At 43.0% G+C, this 16635-nt stretch overlaps 1 protein-coding gene across 1 annotated transcript in view; it reads left to right on the forward strand.

Annotated features, from left to right (window-relative positions):
* The first annotated feature begins 1476 nt into the window (after positions 1-1476).
* LOC121646062 (ATP-binding cassette sub-family G member 4-like) overlaps positions 1477-16635 on the forward strand; it is a 30707-nt gene continuing 15548 nt past the window's right edge. Inside the window, exons 1-5 of the mRNA XM_041994946.1 lie at positions 1477-1726; positions 13720-13837; positions 13924-14056; positions 14217-14267; positions 16423-16568. Of these exons, the coding sequence (XP_041850880.1) occupies positions 1477-1726; positions 13720-13837; positions 13924-14056; positions 14217-14267; positions 16423-16568 (698 nt within the window). The remainder of the gene's footprint in view (positions 1727-13719; positions 13838-13923; positions 14057-14216; positions 14268-16422; positions 16569-16635) is intronic.

A 16635-nucleotide genomic window follows, 5' to 3' on the forward strand; every position in this document is an offset into this window, starting at 1 on the left:
CTGACTCTGGCCTCTGTTCAAGTGAGGTGGCATCTGCATGATCACTCTGCATGGTCACTCCTTCCTGAACGTCTCCACACAGTCTTTGCGTCGCCGTGTGGCCGAGTTCTCCAACACATCCACACAGGTTTCTCTGCGCGTGTTCTTGAATACAGCAGTTTCACTTATATCTATTATCATATTTTGTTTCTTTTTTTTAATTATTTCTGTTCTTATTATTATTATTACTCTTACTCTTATTATTATTATTGTTACTATTATCAACTAGTTGTGTAATGGCCTACTGGCTAGGATGATCGTAGCTATATATGTTGTAAGTAGTATGGATTACATGGTCTTCTGTATGATGTTTCAAGTCCCCACCCGCACTCCCCACACCCTTTCTGTCCCTCTCTCTCCCCTCCCTCTTCTCTCTACTTTCTTTTCTCTCTCTCTCTCTCTGTCCCCTCCGGTCGAGTCCAGCATTAAGAGTCTGATTTAATAAAGTTTTTCATCAAGAGGGACTTTATACATGTAGTATAAATCCCTGCTTGATAGAGTAAAATTGCCCAGCACCAGACAGCAGCCAGACAATCATTCTGTTTGCAACGATGCTGGACAAGACAGGTTAAAAAAAAAAAAAAAAAAAAAAAAAAAAAAGAAGAGGGCATCCCGTTCCTCCCCATCTTACTTAAACCACCCCCCTTCAGTCAAAGGGCCCTCTACGGCTGTGAGTGTGACTTCATTGGGATTGAGCCGTAGTTACTTGTAGTGCAGTCATCGCTGCATCTGAGGCCACTGGATCTACTCAGAAGAATTTTGGCCACTGATGGCCACCGTACATTCACATCTGTGCTTGGTATTAAAGAAGTTTCTATACCCATCTTTACCACTAGATTACAGAAGTTCTTACACACTGTGCATTTTATATCAACTACAAACACCCTCTTAGATCAGTTCCCTGAAAGCTGAAGCAGTAAACTGAACGAGCTCTGAGTGAAATCAACAGTACAAAGAAGATAAACTAGACAACCCATTCTTACTTCCTAGATTTTGCATTTTAAGCCAAAAACCAGAGGAAGTTGCTTTGGTCTCATATTGTGTGGAATAAGAACCTGAACTTAATAAAGATAGAAATGTTTCATGTCGGGGTTTTTATGGTATTATTTAGCATCTTTTTTTTATTAGAATACCCAAACACAGGAAGTCTCACCAATATTTTCAGCTGCTGTGTCAGTAACAAGAAAAGTCACCAAGAGTCACTAAGAATATGACAATGTTGATGATCTTCCTTTTTAGGTAGCAGCAGAGCTGCTTTCCAGCTCATCTTCCTTGTTTCATCATTTCAAGGTCAAATGAAGAACTTTTATCAAGCAACCTTCAAAATGTGCTTCCTTAGCACCAAATCCCCCAGTGTGGTGTGAAATAAAATGTCAGAGGATGAATAATGACTGACCTCTACCTTTTTCTTTCCTGCTCATTTTTCTCAGAGCTGAAATGGACAACAAGGCATTGGAACTGGATTCTGTGAGTATTCTCATGGAGGAGGCTGTCATGTGTAATGGAGGCAGCCAGTCGTTAGCTCAGCATCAGCAGGACCCATCCATGTTAGCCCACCTGAAGAAGGTAGCGAACCAAATGACCGATGCACAGTGTTTCTCCCACCTACCCAAACGCTCAGCTGTGGATCTGGAGTTCATCAACGTCTCCTACACGATCCAAGAAGGGCCATGCTGGAGGAGAAGAGGTAAAGCACCATCTTTTAGTAAAATATTTTAAATATTTGCCTTAATATGGCAAACATCCGCGTAATGAAAGCATGTACAATGTAAAAAGTATTGGTCTAAGTCAGAGATTAGGTCACTTTTTAAGTGACTTCAGACACGACTTGGACTCGAGATTCGCAAATTTTTTTTAAATGATTTTCTTGAGCTGTCTGATCTCCTGTCTGCTGTCATTTTTTCAGACGTAACACTGATGTAATACCACACAAACACAGATGCGTCCACATGTACACTCAATCAAAACAATAGCAGCGCTAACACCTCTGTTGCAAACTGCAACATCTGTGGTATAAACATTCAAGACTTTGGATCCACCACAACCACCTTAAACACACCTGGAGAGGTGAGTCACAATAATATAAAAGCTAATGTTAGCATCTGTGTTAACGAGTGTAGCGCCACTGCGATTCTACAGTCATTTAGCAGACGCTTTTATCCAAAGCCACTTACATCTGAGAGTAAGAACAACACAAGCAAGAATTCAAACAAGATGGACGTCATCATTAAATGGTAGTCAGACTGCTAGAGTCCAGGTGGACCAGGTGCTGCATATAGTGCTAGAGGCAATGCATATCTTTTTTTTTTTTTTAAGTCATTTTGTTTAAATACAAACATCACGATTTCAACAAACAACATCATCTTGGGTATAAGTGAAGCAGCTTCTTCAGTACTTGGTTGAGCCAAAGAGCTGGACAAATCTTTCTAACTCATTCTGAGTAGAAGAGTTAAGCTAAGTGTGGAAATGCTCCTTCAACAACTGAGTCTTTAGCTTGCTTTTAAAAGTGGATAAGGACTCTGCGGATCGGACGGAGTTTGGTAGATCGTTCCACCACCGGGGAACAACAGAGGAGAAGAGTCTAGCTACTGATGTGGCGCCACCTTGTGGTGGGAGCACTAGGCATCTTTTACTGGCAGAGCGTAACTGTGGAGATGGAGTGTAGCTCTGGATTAAGGAGTGGAGGTAGACCGGAGCCGTTGGGGGGTTATTGTTTTGTAAGCCAGAAGCAGAGCTTTGAATCTGATGCGCTGCAACTGGAAGCCAGTGGAGAGCGATTAGCAGCGGAGTGACATGAGCTCTTTTGGGCTGGTTGAAGACCAGACGTGCTGCTGCGTTCTGGATCATCTGCAGAGGTTTAACTGAGCATGCAGGCAGGCCAGCCAGTGAGGAGTTGCAGTAGTCAATGCGTGAAATGACCAGAGCCTGGACCAGGAGCTGGACCGTGTGTTCAGTCAGGTAGGGTCTGATCCTCCTGATGTTGTAGAGAGCAAATCGGCAAGACCGGGAAATCGAGGCAACATGGTCCTTAAAGGTCAGCTGGTTGTCTACCATGACATCAAGATTCCTGGTAGAAGATGTAGGCACTAGTGTGATTGAGTCAAGCTGCACACTTATCTGTGGCGGTAAAGAAGGATTGGCTGGAAAGACAATAAGCTCAGTCTTGGACAGATTTAGCTGAAGGTGGCAATCCTTCATCCATGCGGAGATATCAGCAACATGCTGATATTCACATTGAGACGTTGTGTCATCAGGTGGGAAAGAAAAGAAAAGCTGAGTGTCATCTGCGATGTAAGTGTTAGCTTGTAGCTACTAAAACAGTCTCCATCAGACTGGTATTTACTGAATGTATTCAGAAGAAGGAGATATTTACTGAACACAGTTTTTATAAACTGGTGGTTTACCATGATGACATTTAGCTGGGAGCAAACTGGGACCCACTGTAATCAACACGGTTTTATTGGGTCTGTTTATTAGAAAAGTGCAGCTGTTGCTGATTTATGAATGAACTTGACAGCAAGCCTGTCATGGATCAGGTGTGTTGCTGCAGGGAAACGTCTAAAACCTGCAGGACAGGTGGTGATCTTGCATTAAAGTGCAGCATACATATTGGTCTTGGCATTTAGTAAATAAATTACATAAACTGCATTATTAGTTTTAAAAATTTCTCTGTGGGTCCAGATGGATTTTGGATGTTTTTAAGAACATGTTTACTAATCTGAATAAATTTCCATTCTCATCTACTGGTTTTCTAAATTAAGCACATCAACAAAATTAACCAGAGGAGAGGGACAGAGCATTTGTCAGTTTAAGCTAAAGACCTGGAGCCTCATTCATAAATGCTACATACGCCCAAAATGGGGCTAGATAGTGGCATATGTCATTTACTGCGCAAAGGTTGTAATTTATAAAAGAAACTTATGCACACATGTACGCAAATTCTGAACCTTGTGCACAAACATTCTGGAGACAGAGAAACTGGCAGCACAGCTGGTGAAATGGTGAATTTAAGCCACATTCATCTTGTGAGTGGGCATAGTGGTCGTCTTGTAGCCTGAGGGTTGCTGGTTCGATCCATGGCCTGTCGAACTCATGTCGAGGTGTCCATGAGCAAGACACCAAACCCCTAATTGCTCCTGATGGGTCGTGGTTGAGCGCCTTGCATGGCAGCTTCTGTCATCAGTGTGAATTTGACGTGCATGTAAAGCACTTTGGATAAAAGTGCAATACAAATACAGACCATTTACTATTTGTAAATTTAACCATTCATATCAGACTTGTAGACCCTCGTAATCATAAACACTGAGGCCTTGATGGAGATGTGTTCCTGAATGAAGCCATTCAGTCCACAAGAATTACAGCCCAGAGTCTTCATATGTACATCTTCAAATTATGTAGCGATGGCACTTATTGGTACATTAATTGTGAGAAGGTGTGTAGTAATTAGTGCAGTTACTGAGTAAACATATAAATACTGCAATGACACTCAAGGCTTCACACTGGATGCACTGGCACTGCTGGAAGATTAATGGCAGGATCAGGATGGAGAGAAATTTTAGTGATGATGACTGGGTTAACCCTAGCCCTGGGCTGAAATGCTGATTTAGATACCCTAGAACAGCTCTTAGAGCTATGTGCTGAACTGGGTCCAGTGTTAGATCAGCCGACCCGCCAGAACCGTGCAATCCTGATGCATCTGCAGCTGTTGACCACTATCGGATTTCTGACAACTGGCTCTTTCCTGTGAGAATTAGCTGACAGGTAGGCTGATATGTGTTTCATATCATCTATAGGTCTGGACTATATCTCCACCATCTCTGACCAATAATACCAGCCGTTTTGGATGGTGTTATTATAAAGATGACTCTATACATTAAGTTTCCTTCACTATGGGAGACCAGGCCAACATCAAAAGGTAGTTTGCAGCAATGTCCGGTTTCCCAAATGTACTCAGCAGATTGACTGCCCTCATTGCTATAAGGGCTCCGAGTGAGAAAGAAGTTGTCTCTGTGAACTGTAAGAATGAACAGTTCATTCAATGGTTCTGACAAATGTAGTGGCCTGGTGGCCTGGGTCAACACATGAGTCCTTCATCCTGAGGAGGCACTAATGTCCACACTTGTGTAGGTGCTGTTGTGGAGCAATCCATTGGCCTCCTCAAAAACTGGCGGAGGTATTCGAATGCATCGGAGGGCAGACTGCTGTACGATCCCAAAAAGGTGTGTAGAATAATTATGACGTTTAGTGTCCTGCACAACCCTACACTTAGGAATGTCATCTCTCTTCCACCTGGCCTCCCTCCGTCGCGCCATGAGGACCCTGATACCCCCTCACTGACATTCAACAAGGATCAAGGCTCAACTCACTTTTGTTTGTAGAGCACTTTTTTTTAACCTGTCCTGGCCAGCATCCTAACATACAGAACGGTGGTCTGTGTGCCATATTTTGCTTGACAGATTTGCTCTACAAAGGGAGACATGTTATACACACGACTGCTTTTGATATTTTTATTATTTTTATTGTAATCTTTTTTTCTTTAGCCTTTATATGTCAGTGCCGAAGGAAAAAAAAAGGGAGAAAAGGACAAGATTAAAATGTGTAAATAACAGTTGTCTAGGCTTCCTAAAACACACCTAAAAAAACCATATAAACTACCACAGTACTACATGATACATAAAAAAAATAGGATAATGATGATATGAAAAAGTATAGTAGTCATCAAACGTACCTGCAGAGAAACATACCAACACACAAACATCAGCAACATCTAGTCAGAAGCAGATGGAGAGATGAGCACGTTTGTGAGCATGCACGTGTGAACGTGCGTGTGGCCATGCAACAAGGAAGAAATGTGTGCTTGCAAGGGGGCCTTGATCACGCCCCACCCCGAAGCATCAGCAGGGGACGGGGGGAGCCCGAGGCCCCAAAGGCCCAGCAGGTCCACAGAGCACCAAGCCCAGGACAGCCAAAGCAGACAGAGCAGCGGGGCCCCCTAGACTGGAGCCCCCCGGCGCGACGGGGCAGGGGCACCGCGGTGCACAGGGTGACGGTGAGCAGGCCCAGTGGGTGCCGGGCGTCACGGCACAGGCCACACAAAGGGCAGGCACCCCACAGGCCCAAGGGCCACCCATTCCCCCCAGCAGAGCCCCGCCCCAGGCAAAACCACCGCTGGCCACATCAACCCAGGGTTTGTAGAGCACTTTAACTCAACATCAGTGGAACAGAGTGCTGAACACAGCACAGAAGCAATAAATTTAAAAGTAAATTAAAACGGAAAGTAAAAACGGAAACAATAGCATAAAACACTAAAAACAAGAAATAAAAATAAGAAAACAAGAGTCTCACGCTAGATTGTTGGGTCATAAAAATGGGTCTTCAGGCAGGTTTTAAAAATGGACTGTGATGGGGCGTCTCTGACCGGTAGCAGCAAAGACTTCCACATTTTAGGTGCAGCATATGGAAAGGCTCTATCCCCTCTGAGCTTCCACCTAAACCTCAGTACCTCCATAAGCAGCTGATCAGCTCTGAGGTGCCCGGCTGGCGAATATGGGAAAAGCAGCTCATAGAGGTACAGCAGGACCAGATCATTTAAGGATTTAAAAACAAATAAAAGAATCTTTAAATGAACTCTAAATGAACAGGCAGCCAGGGAAGTGGTGCTAACACAGGCGTAATGTGGTCTCTTTTACGAGGTCCAACTAGTAGACGAGCAGCTGTGTTTTGGACAAGTTGGAGACATGAGAGAGATGACTAGCTGACTCCAAGATAAAGAGTGTTACAGTAATCCAGCCAGGAAGTGATGAAGGCAGGAATCACTGTCTCAAAGTGCGGAGCGGATAAAAATTATTTTGCCTTAGCGAGTTGACGAAGGTTAAAAAAGCTTCAATCTAGCAATCTAGTTTACAGTCACTGTCCAATTTAAAACCCAGATTAGTGACAGTTGGTTTTAAAAAGCTAGACAAGAGGCCCAGATCAACTGGGAAGGAGCCACTGGAGCCATTCGGCCCAAACACTATAGCCTACGATTTTTTTCTCATTAAGATTCAGGAAACTCAGGGCATCCACTCCTTGATGTAATAGAGGCACGACATACGGGACATAAGAAAAAAAGGCATCTTTCTTCTTTAGGGGCAGATATATCTGGCTATCACTGGCATACAGATGGAAAGATATGCCATGCTTTCTCCGGATGGACCCTAAAGGAAGCAGATACAGCAGGAACAGGAGGGACCCCAAAACGAAGCCCTGTGGAACTCCATAGGAGCATAACAGACTCAAAGCCAGCTATACTGACACACATGGTTCTACCTGCCAAATAAGACCTGAACCAGTCTAATGCAGTACCTTGGATCCCTACCAAGTTCTGGAGCCATAACAACAGGATCCTGTGGTTCACTGAGTCAAATGCGGCTGGTAAGTCAAGCAGGACCACATCATCTCCAGCATCAGTAGCCAGGAGAATATCATTCACAACCCTCAATAAAACTGAATCTGAAGAACAGACTGGCAGTGGAGAAGTTAAAAATCCTGCAGCGCCGTGGCGGGATGCAAGATTTAACTGCAGTACAAGAGGGTCCAGCATCAAACACTGTTAGCATGTAGTCTGAAATAGAAATGTTACAGATTTCTATATTAGATACAGACAAACCATACGAGAGAATGGGGTCAAGAGTTTGTCTGTGTTCGTGTGGCCCCAGACACCCCTCCAAGACCGGACATCTGTGGGGAGCTTAAATAAGAACATCCAGCTGGCAAAAGTTCTACGAAAGTGCTGCACTCACCAGGAGATGCCCACGTCTCTGTCATGCAGAGGAAATCCAGACCAGAGGTGAGCAAATCCCGCAGAATAAAAGTATTGTTCGCCAGGGATCTAGCGTTCACCAGGCCAAACCTGGCTGTAGCCAATGCAGACTGTTGGTCCAGGGAGGAAGGTGTCCAAGGAAACGTCCTCAGGTTCCTGATATTCACCCCACACTGGCGAGGTGAGGGTAATGGGGTGAGGCCGGGGAACCTCATCAGAGGCGTCGACAGGAATGATGCAGGCATCAGGTGGCTCCAGAAGACTCCGGAGAAGGAATAATCTAAATCCTGACTAGGAAATTGCGTTTTCATGTCTTTGCGGTTGCCATGATTAAGCGTAAAATGCCACAGATCAGCTGGTATATTTATATACATAAGGTATTTTGCATTGACCACTGGTGGTAGAATGTGGGAGTGTAGGGGGCGGGATATGAGCCAATTTCACCTGCGCGAACTTTCAGGAAGAGTATAATTTATAAAGGGGAATTGCTTCCACTTGTGCATACACCCGGTTTTATAAATCTGAATATTTCTTATTAAACCAAACTTTGGGTTTTGGGCGCATGTACTTTTTTAGTAAGGATCCTATGCACAGTAACCCCAGAGCTGTTACTACAGTCTTAGAAAAAAATAGTGCTGCCTATAACCATTTAAGGTTTTTTGGCTTGTCCTCATAGGAGAACCCTTATTGGTGCCAGTTGGAACCCTTTGTAAGGGCTTTAACTGAAACCTTTTCAGAGGGTTCTGACTAGAACCTTTCATAAAGGGTTACACCCAGAACCATAAGTAGAACGTTCTACCCAGAACCCCCTATGACAGGTTCTACACTGGACCCTGTAATGATGTGGTGGTTCCACCAATAACCCTTACTGGGGGAACCCTTTTATATCCTAAAGGTTTCATCGAGATCCCTCAGAGAGAGTTTGCGACAGATTGAGGGTCCAGAACTGCTAACTGCAGAACTGAAAAGGAAACAACAGGTTATGCTATATCAGTGACCATCCCCTTTTTACCCATAATGCAGTTGTCTAATTGTTAACATTGCACAGAAATGAAAGCACAGAACTCCAATTTACAGCACAGCAATTGAAAAGGGTTACATTTCAGCTGAATCTGCATTTCCCATGAGTCTTTGTGGTCCAGATATGTTGAATTTTGAAAGTAGCCCCGCCCCCTCTGACAGAAACGTAACATGTTCTTTGCTAATCATTATTATACTGCACGGTGTAGAAAATATTAGAAACAACTTATTTTAGAAATGAGACACGTTTTATATAAAACATAAAATGCTAATAAATCAATACTAAAAAGTTTATGTTAAAATAAAATCTGGGCTACGAGAGCAGCTAAATTGCAGGCTAACTGGCAGAAGCAAACCTAAAATTTTGCCTCCTGGGCGAGCTTCATTGTGCATCCTGTGTCATCTACACTGTGGCTGCTGATTGGCTCTATTGTAAAAATGGTGCTGGAAGTCAGCCTTCACCTGACAGTTGTCTATCATGGAGATCGGGGTTCAAAAGCCAGTCTTTGAACACTGTTCTGCTAAATGCAATACATTTAACTAGTCTATGACAAGACATGACATTTCAGACTTTGTTAGAATCAGTAAAATAGATTAATGAAAGCATTCCAGACACATACATTAAAAATATTTTTAAAAACATATATATATTTGAGGGTGATGATCTCCTAACACCCATACTTTCACCAGGCCTTGAAGAGCATTTTCTCACAAAAAAAGGGTTCCCTGCATTAAAAGGGTTCGTATATGAACCCTAATTCTTACAGAGAACCCTTGAAGAACCCTTGACAGAACCTTTCAATGAAAAAGGGATTTTCAGACGCCCTGTTACTGAAACCAAACTGGGAACCGGTTCCACAGAGAGGGGTCTACTAACTGGAGGTTCTGTTCCAGTTCAACTTCTAAAACCTCCAGGAGCCAGCAGTAAACCTTCAGTCTGAGAGTGAAGCTCTGATGGGAAAATCTGGAGCTCTGAGAGCTTTAAGATCCAGTGGATCTGGGTCACTAAGAACTTTATATGTCAGGAGAAGAAATTTAAATTCTATTCTGGATTTAACAGGAAGCCGATGAAGAGAAGATATAACCAAAGAACTACACTGCACAAAAAAATAAAGGGACACTTAAACAACACAGTGTAACTCCAAGTCAGTCACACTTGTGTAAAATCAAGCTGTCCACTTAGGAAGAAACACTGACTGACCATCAGTTTCACATGCTGTTGTGTAAATGGAACAGACAACAGGTGGAAATTATAGACAAAAACACCCCCAATAAAGGAGGTTCTGCAGGTGGTGACCACAGACCACGTCTCAGTTCTGCTTTCTGGCTGATGTTTTGGTCACTTTTGAATGCTGGCGGTGCTTTCACTCTAGTGGTAGCATGAGACGGAGTCTACAACCCACACAAGTGGCTCAGGTAGTGCTGCTCATCCAGGATGGCTCATCAAGCCAGAGCCCTGCAACATGACCTCCAGCAGGCCACAAATGTGTAGCTCAAACTGTCAGAAACAGACTCCATGAGGGAGGTACGAGGGCCGACGTCCACAGGTGGGGGTTGTGTTTACAGCCCAACACCGTGCAGGACGTTTGGCATTTACCAGAGAAAACACCAAGATTGGCAACTTCACCACTGGCGCCCTGTGTTCTTCACAGATGAAAGCAGGTTCACACTGAGCACATGAGACAGACGTGACAGAGTCTGGAGACGACGTGGAGAACGTTCTGCTGCCTTCAAAGTCCTCCAACATGACCGGTTTGGCAGTGGGTCAGTAATGGTGGGGGGTGGCATTTCTTTGGGGGGCCGCACAGCCCTCCATGCGCTCGCCAGAGGTATCCTGACTGCCATTAGGTACCGAGATGAGATCCTCTGACCCCTTGTGAGACCACATACTGGTGCGGTTGGTCCTGGGTTCCTCCTAATGCAAGACAATGCTAGACCTCATGTGGCTGGAGTGTGTCAGCAATTCCTGCCAGACGAAGCATTGATGGTATGGACTGGCCGCCCGTTCCCCAGACCTGAATCCAGCTGAGAACATCTGGGACATCATGTCTCCATCCACCAACGTTGACCACAGACTGTCCAGGAGTTGGCGGATGCTTTAGTCCAGGTCTGGGAGGAGATCCCTCAGGAGACCATCCGCCACCTCATCAGGAGCATGTCCAGGCGTTGTAGGGAGGTCCTACAGGCACGTGGAGGCCACACACACTACTGAGCCCCATTCTGACTTATTTTAAGGACATTACATCAAAGGTGGATCAGCCTGTAGTTTGTTTTTCCACTTTAATGTTGAGTGTGACTCCAAATCCAGACCTCCATGGGTTAATAAATTTGATTTCCATTGATATTTTTTGTGTGGTTTTGTTGTCAGCACATTCAACTATGTAAAGAACAAAGTGTTTAATAAGAATGCTTCATTCATTCAGATCTAGGATGTTATTTTAGTTTTCCCTTTGTTTTTTTGAGCAGTGTATTATCTTTGATGATAGTTCTCATCAGACTGTCAAAGTGTGTAACTTGGACTTTAATGAACAGCATTTAGTCATAAGATAGGTGTTTAGAGATGGTTGGGGAGAAAACTCTGGTGTCTGTTAATCCCTCTCTGCTGTGTTTATGCTCCTCCCCCAAATTCCCTTCAGATGAAGTTATTCCAACATTCAGGAAAATACCTGTACACACTTGGTCTGGGTACATTAGAATTCTTGTGCAGCTTAGAGTTTAAAAAATAAATGAAATTAAATAAGTGGCCACACAAGCTAACAAAAGGAAATAAATAATAAAAAGTACTATACACACCAGTGCGGACAAACCTGTGTTGGGCCTCAGATCTGTACTGGATTTTCAGGGTCGTGTATCCAAACATCAGCCATAGCTCTGTTTATTTTTCATAAAGTTCATGTACAGATGATCCCATTTCTCCCAGTCTGATTTGTAGTGTGTCAGTTTGTAAAAGCAGGTAAGTTAGTGGCCACACAATGTGGCGATGTCTAGTCTCTGAGTGTTTTTTTTTAGTCAGGACTTGGTGAATTTTAATATTTCACTTAATAATTACACGTCACAACCAGAAGAACCTGCTTGTCTCTCAGACTGTCATTTTTCCTTTTTTGTAGAAATCCTGAAAGCTATTTAAGTCACCATGTCCTGCTTTATCATGTGGTACTGATTGAAGACAAGTTGTTACTGAGCTTTATTCACATCGCGCTGTCACTAATGAACTTTTCAGCCATTTTTCCTCAAACACGTTTGGTCTGGAATCATAACATGGACACAGCGTTACACCTGCCTTCAGCCTTGTGGTTGATCTGCACCATACAGACTAACAAGAAACCTCTGACTTTAGATACTTTGCTCTTTGATATAAGTTGGACTTTGTGAAACAGCCTCAAAAACCCTTTTTTATTTAGCTAATTTCCCTCATGCAGGATTCAGGAAAGAGAGGGAGGGGTTGGACACAAAGGATCAATGCAGTTATAGAAGCTAATGCTGTCATTCTTTTATTTACCATTTTAAGCATTTACTTAAAACATGAACAACCCATTAAGCAGCCTAAACTTCATTTATGATGTGGGATAAAACAGGTTGTTTTGATGTTGGAAAACCAAAGAAGGTTAACTAACCTCCGCTTCCCAAAACTTCCTGGAGAGGAACATACAGGTGCTTTACCTGCCGCTTAGACTGGTTCGCTCATCAGGGCTACACCTGACTGACATAAACCGACATAAACTAAAGGAAATGTGATTTGATTCAATAAAGTGGTAAAAAAAATCCTCTTTTGGTTTTTGGCATGCACATTGTGATGACAAGTATGCATCTTGTTTTTTTTTTTTTTTTAGGAACTATATGTTTTCCTGATTGTTCTCAATCCTATTTCCTGTTATAGAGCTCATATTTACTATTAATTTAGTGTATTTACTTGTTGAACAGATTACCTCAAACAATAGTTTCTTTATGAGCATATCGCTGCTGTCGGGCAAAAACCTCCTATCTCCAAAACTGTCATTTTTCAAAAAAATGAAAAAAACGGAATGGTTTTGTCATAACTGGACATAATGTCATCAAACTTTGTATTGTGTTTTAATCATATATCTTTGGTTAAATATTTGTAAAACAACAAACAGACATAGAGGGTGACCAATTGCACTGATTTATGAAGGAAAACAAAAATCGCGAATTTTGGACATAGGAGGTTTTTGCCCGACAGCAGCGATATGTAAAATATTTTTAACTTATATTACATATCTGTTCAGACTGGCTTTTAATACTTAGAAATACTGTATTGTATTTTATTGATGTACTTCTCATCTCATAATTTTATTGTTTGTATTGGTTAAATTGGAAAGCACTTTGGTCACCTTTAGTGTTGTAAAGCTCTAAATAAATAAATAAATAAATAATTATGCTCCAAGTCCAAGACCATGGTCCTCAGCCGGAAAAGGGTGGAGCTCGCTCTCCAGGTCTGCAATAGGGTCCTGCCCCAAGTGGAGGAGTTCACGTATCTCAGGGTCTTGTTCACGAGTGAAGGAAGGATGGAGCGGGAGATGGACAGGCGGATCGGTGCAGCATCTGCAGTGATGCGGACTCTGCATCGGTCTGTCGTGGTGAAGAAGGAGCTGAGCCAAAATCTCTTGGCTGGTCTGGGAACACCTCGCCTCGGGATGAGCTGGTGAATGTGGCTGGGGAGAGGGAAGTCTGGGTTTCCCTGCTTAGGCAGCTGCCCCGAGACCAGACACCAGATAAGCGGCAGAAAATGGATGGATGGATAAATAAAAAATAATAATAATAATAATAATATGTAAAAAGATAATAATTATCCCTTTTTTTGTCTTGTAAAGTCATTTGAAGGCCCAAACTTCTGTTTCCAGGTTTTAAAGCTTTATTGAAGTGCCTTTCTGGAAGGTTCTGCAATAGAGAACTGATAGGAATCATGGGCCCTTCAGGGGCCGGAAAGTCCACTTTAATGAACATCCTAGCTGGATACAGGTGAGAGAGAGAAAAGTTGACCTGATAATGTGGTGGAGGATGTTTGTGTTTAATTTGTCGGTCTTTGTGTCATTCATGGTGCTCAGGGAAGCAGGGATGAAGGGTCAGATCCTGGTAAATGGGAAACCCAGGGACCTGAGGACATTCAGAAAAATGTCCTGCTACATCATGCAGGAGGACATTCTGCTTCCACACCTCACCGCCAGGGAGGCCATGATGGTGAGCTTTTTCTGAACATCTCTGATATTGATAGTTATGTTTATTCTCTCTCCAGAATCATTGGTATGTGCTGTTAACCAATTAAAAGATGATAATAATAATAATAATAATAATAATAAACTTTTACTTTAAATAATAATATCTTTTATTTTCTTTGCAGGTTTCAGCCAATTTAAAGCTAAATGAAACTATGGATGTGAAAAAAGAACTGGTGAGCAAAACTATTTACATCCATTCAAAATACAGTTGGTAAATATAGTAATATTTTAAATGTAATGTAGTAATTTAACAGGTACAAATAGTAAATGGACTGTACTTATACTGTGCTTTTCCAGTCAGCTTGACTACTTAAAGTACTTTACACTGTTTGTCCCATTCACCCAATCACACACAATCCGGCAATGCAGGGTTCAGGAGGACACCAGGCATCAGTCAGGGCAAGTCTGCAATCAATCCACCGACCTTCCGGCTGGAAGACATCTGCTCTTCCTCCTGAGCTACAGCAACAAGACTCTAATGTTCCTCTTTTGAGGTTATGTAAATTTTCCGGAAAATTTTCATACTGTACAGTATGTGAAGTTCATTTGGAAGACGTTTCTACTTTTTGGTTTCTGTTGGCGGCTGGCACATTTGGAAGATGTCTGACTCTTCTGGTTCTTGAGAAGAAAGTCAGTTTCTCTTTACACCTTTTCTCTGTTGCTCTTGCCAACATTTAACCAAAGTCTGCAGAACTTCCTGATTCATTTTGTTGTAAGTTTGTTTATTTTCCTTTTCTGGGTTAGAAAATTGAATAAGATCAACCCAAACAGCACAAACTCTTTGGAGGGTATATGATCTCTTTGCTGCTGTGGAGCAGCAGTGGAACAGTACAGAAGCCGAAAGCGACCATGCACATTTTCTCAAAGTAAAATATTTAAAAGCAGAGTCACAAAGGAGCGGAGCCTATCCCAGCTGTTCCTGGTCCATCACAGAACCAACACAAAGAGACTAACTTTCAGTCAGACCGATTCAGTCAACCCTAGAGAAAATTTAAAGACTCATATCAACCTAGCATGCATGTCTTTGGAGTGTGGGAGGAAGACGAACCCACGCACAGAGATGAAAAATGTCAGTCTTAGTCTTACGGGACCTCAGTGCTGCATTTGATACAGTCAACCATAATATATTACTCCCGACTGGAGAACTGGGTGGGCCTTTCTGGCGCTGCACTGGTTTAAATCCTATTTAGAGAATAGAAAGTACTTTGTGTCAATAGGTAATTTTACATCTGAGCAGACAAGAATTACATGTGGAGTTCCCCAAGGTTCCATCCTGGGGCCTCTTCTGTTTAACATCTACATGCTCCCACTGGCACAGATCATAAAGAACAACATTAGTTACCATAGCTATGCAGATGACACACAGGTATATATTACAATGTCACCAGGAGACCGAGGCCCCGTACAGGCTCTTGGTAAATACATTGAGGAGATTAATGACTTAATGACTGGATGTGTCTGAACTTTCTCCAGTTAAACAAACAAAAAAAAAAAAAACTGAGGTGATGGTCTTTGGAGCCAAATAGAAATTATTAAAAAGCTTCAGTCTATACACCTAAAAACAACCAACCGGGCCAGAAATCTGAGTATAGAGAAGGACTCAGACCTAAAAACGACCAACCAGGCCTGAAATCTGGGTGCAGGGATGGACTCAGACCTAAAAACCACCAACCAGGCCAGAAATCTGGGTGTAGTGATGGACTTAGACCTAAAAGCCACCAACCAGGCCAGAAATATGGGTCTAGTGACGGACTCAGACCTAAAAAACCACCAACCGGGCCAGAAATCTGGGCGTAGTGATGGACTCGGACCTAAAAAATATCAATCGGGCCAGAAATCTGGGCGTAGTGATGGACTCGGACCTAAAAACCACCAACCGGACCAGAAATCGAGCTCAGGTAATCCTCCAGCACAAGCTCAGGAGATCCCCCAGCACGAGCTCAGGAGATCCCCCAGCCCAACTCAGGAGATCCCCCAGCCCGAGCTCAGGTGATCCCCCATCCCGAGCTCAGGTGATCCCCAGCATGGGCTCAGGAGACCCCCCAGCCCAAACTCAGCTGATCCCCCAGCCCGAGATCAGGTGATCCCCTAGCACAAGCTCAGGTGATCCCCCAGGCATCATCACATTACCCACTGCCTTTACTAAGCAGCCCTTATACTGACATCAGTGAATATCTCAATCTTTTACAACTTTAATCAACATGATTTTTCCACCTTTTGCCATTTTCACTTTTAATTTTGCTATTATCTTTAAACAACCCTTATCTGCTGGCTGATGAGTTTTTTATACTCTCTGCTGGCACCTTGTATGTCATGTTTCCTGCTTAGGTGAACGAGATCCTGACTGCTCTTGGACTCATGGACTGTGCTCACACTCGGACCAGCTCTCTGTCAGGTGGTCAATGTAAACGTCTGGCCATTGCGTTGGAACTGGTCAATAACCCTCCAGTCATGTTCTTTGATGAGCCCACCAGGTGAGACCGGGTTGATCGTTTTAGGTTTACTTTTAGATTCAGACTTGTTTAGATGTTGCATTGTCAT

The sequence above is a fragment of the Melanotaenia boesemani genome, chromosome 9 (assembly GCF_017639745.1).
Source record: "Melanotaenia boesemani isolate fMelBoe1 chromosome 9, fMelBoe1.pri, whole genome shotgun sequence".
NCBI lineage: Eukaryota > Metazoa > Chordata > Actinopteri > Atheriniformes > Melanotaeniidae > Melanotaenia > Melanotaenia boesemani.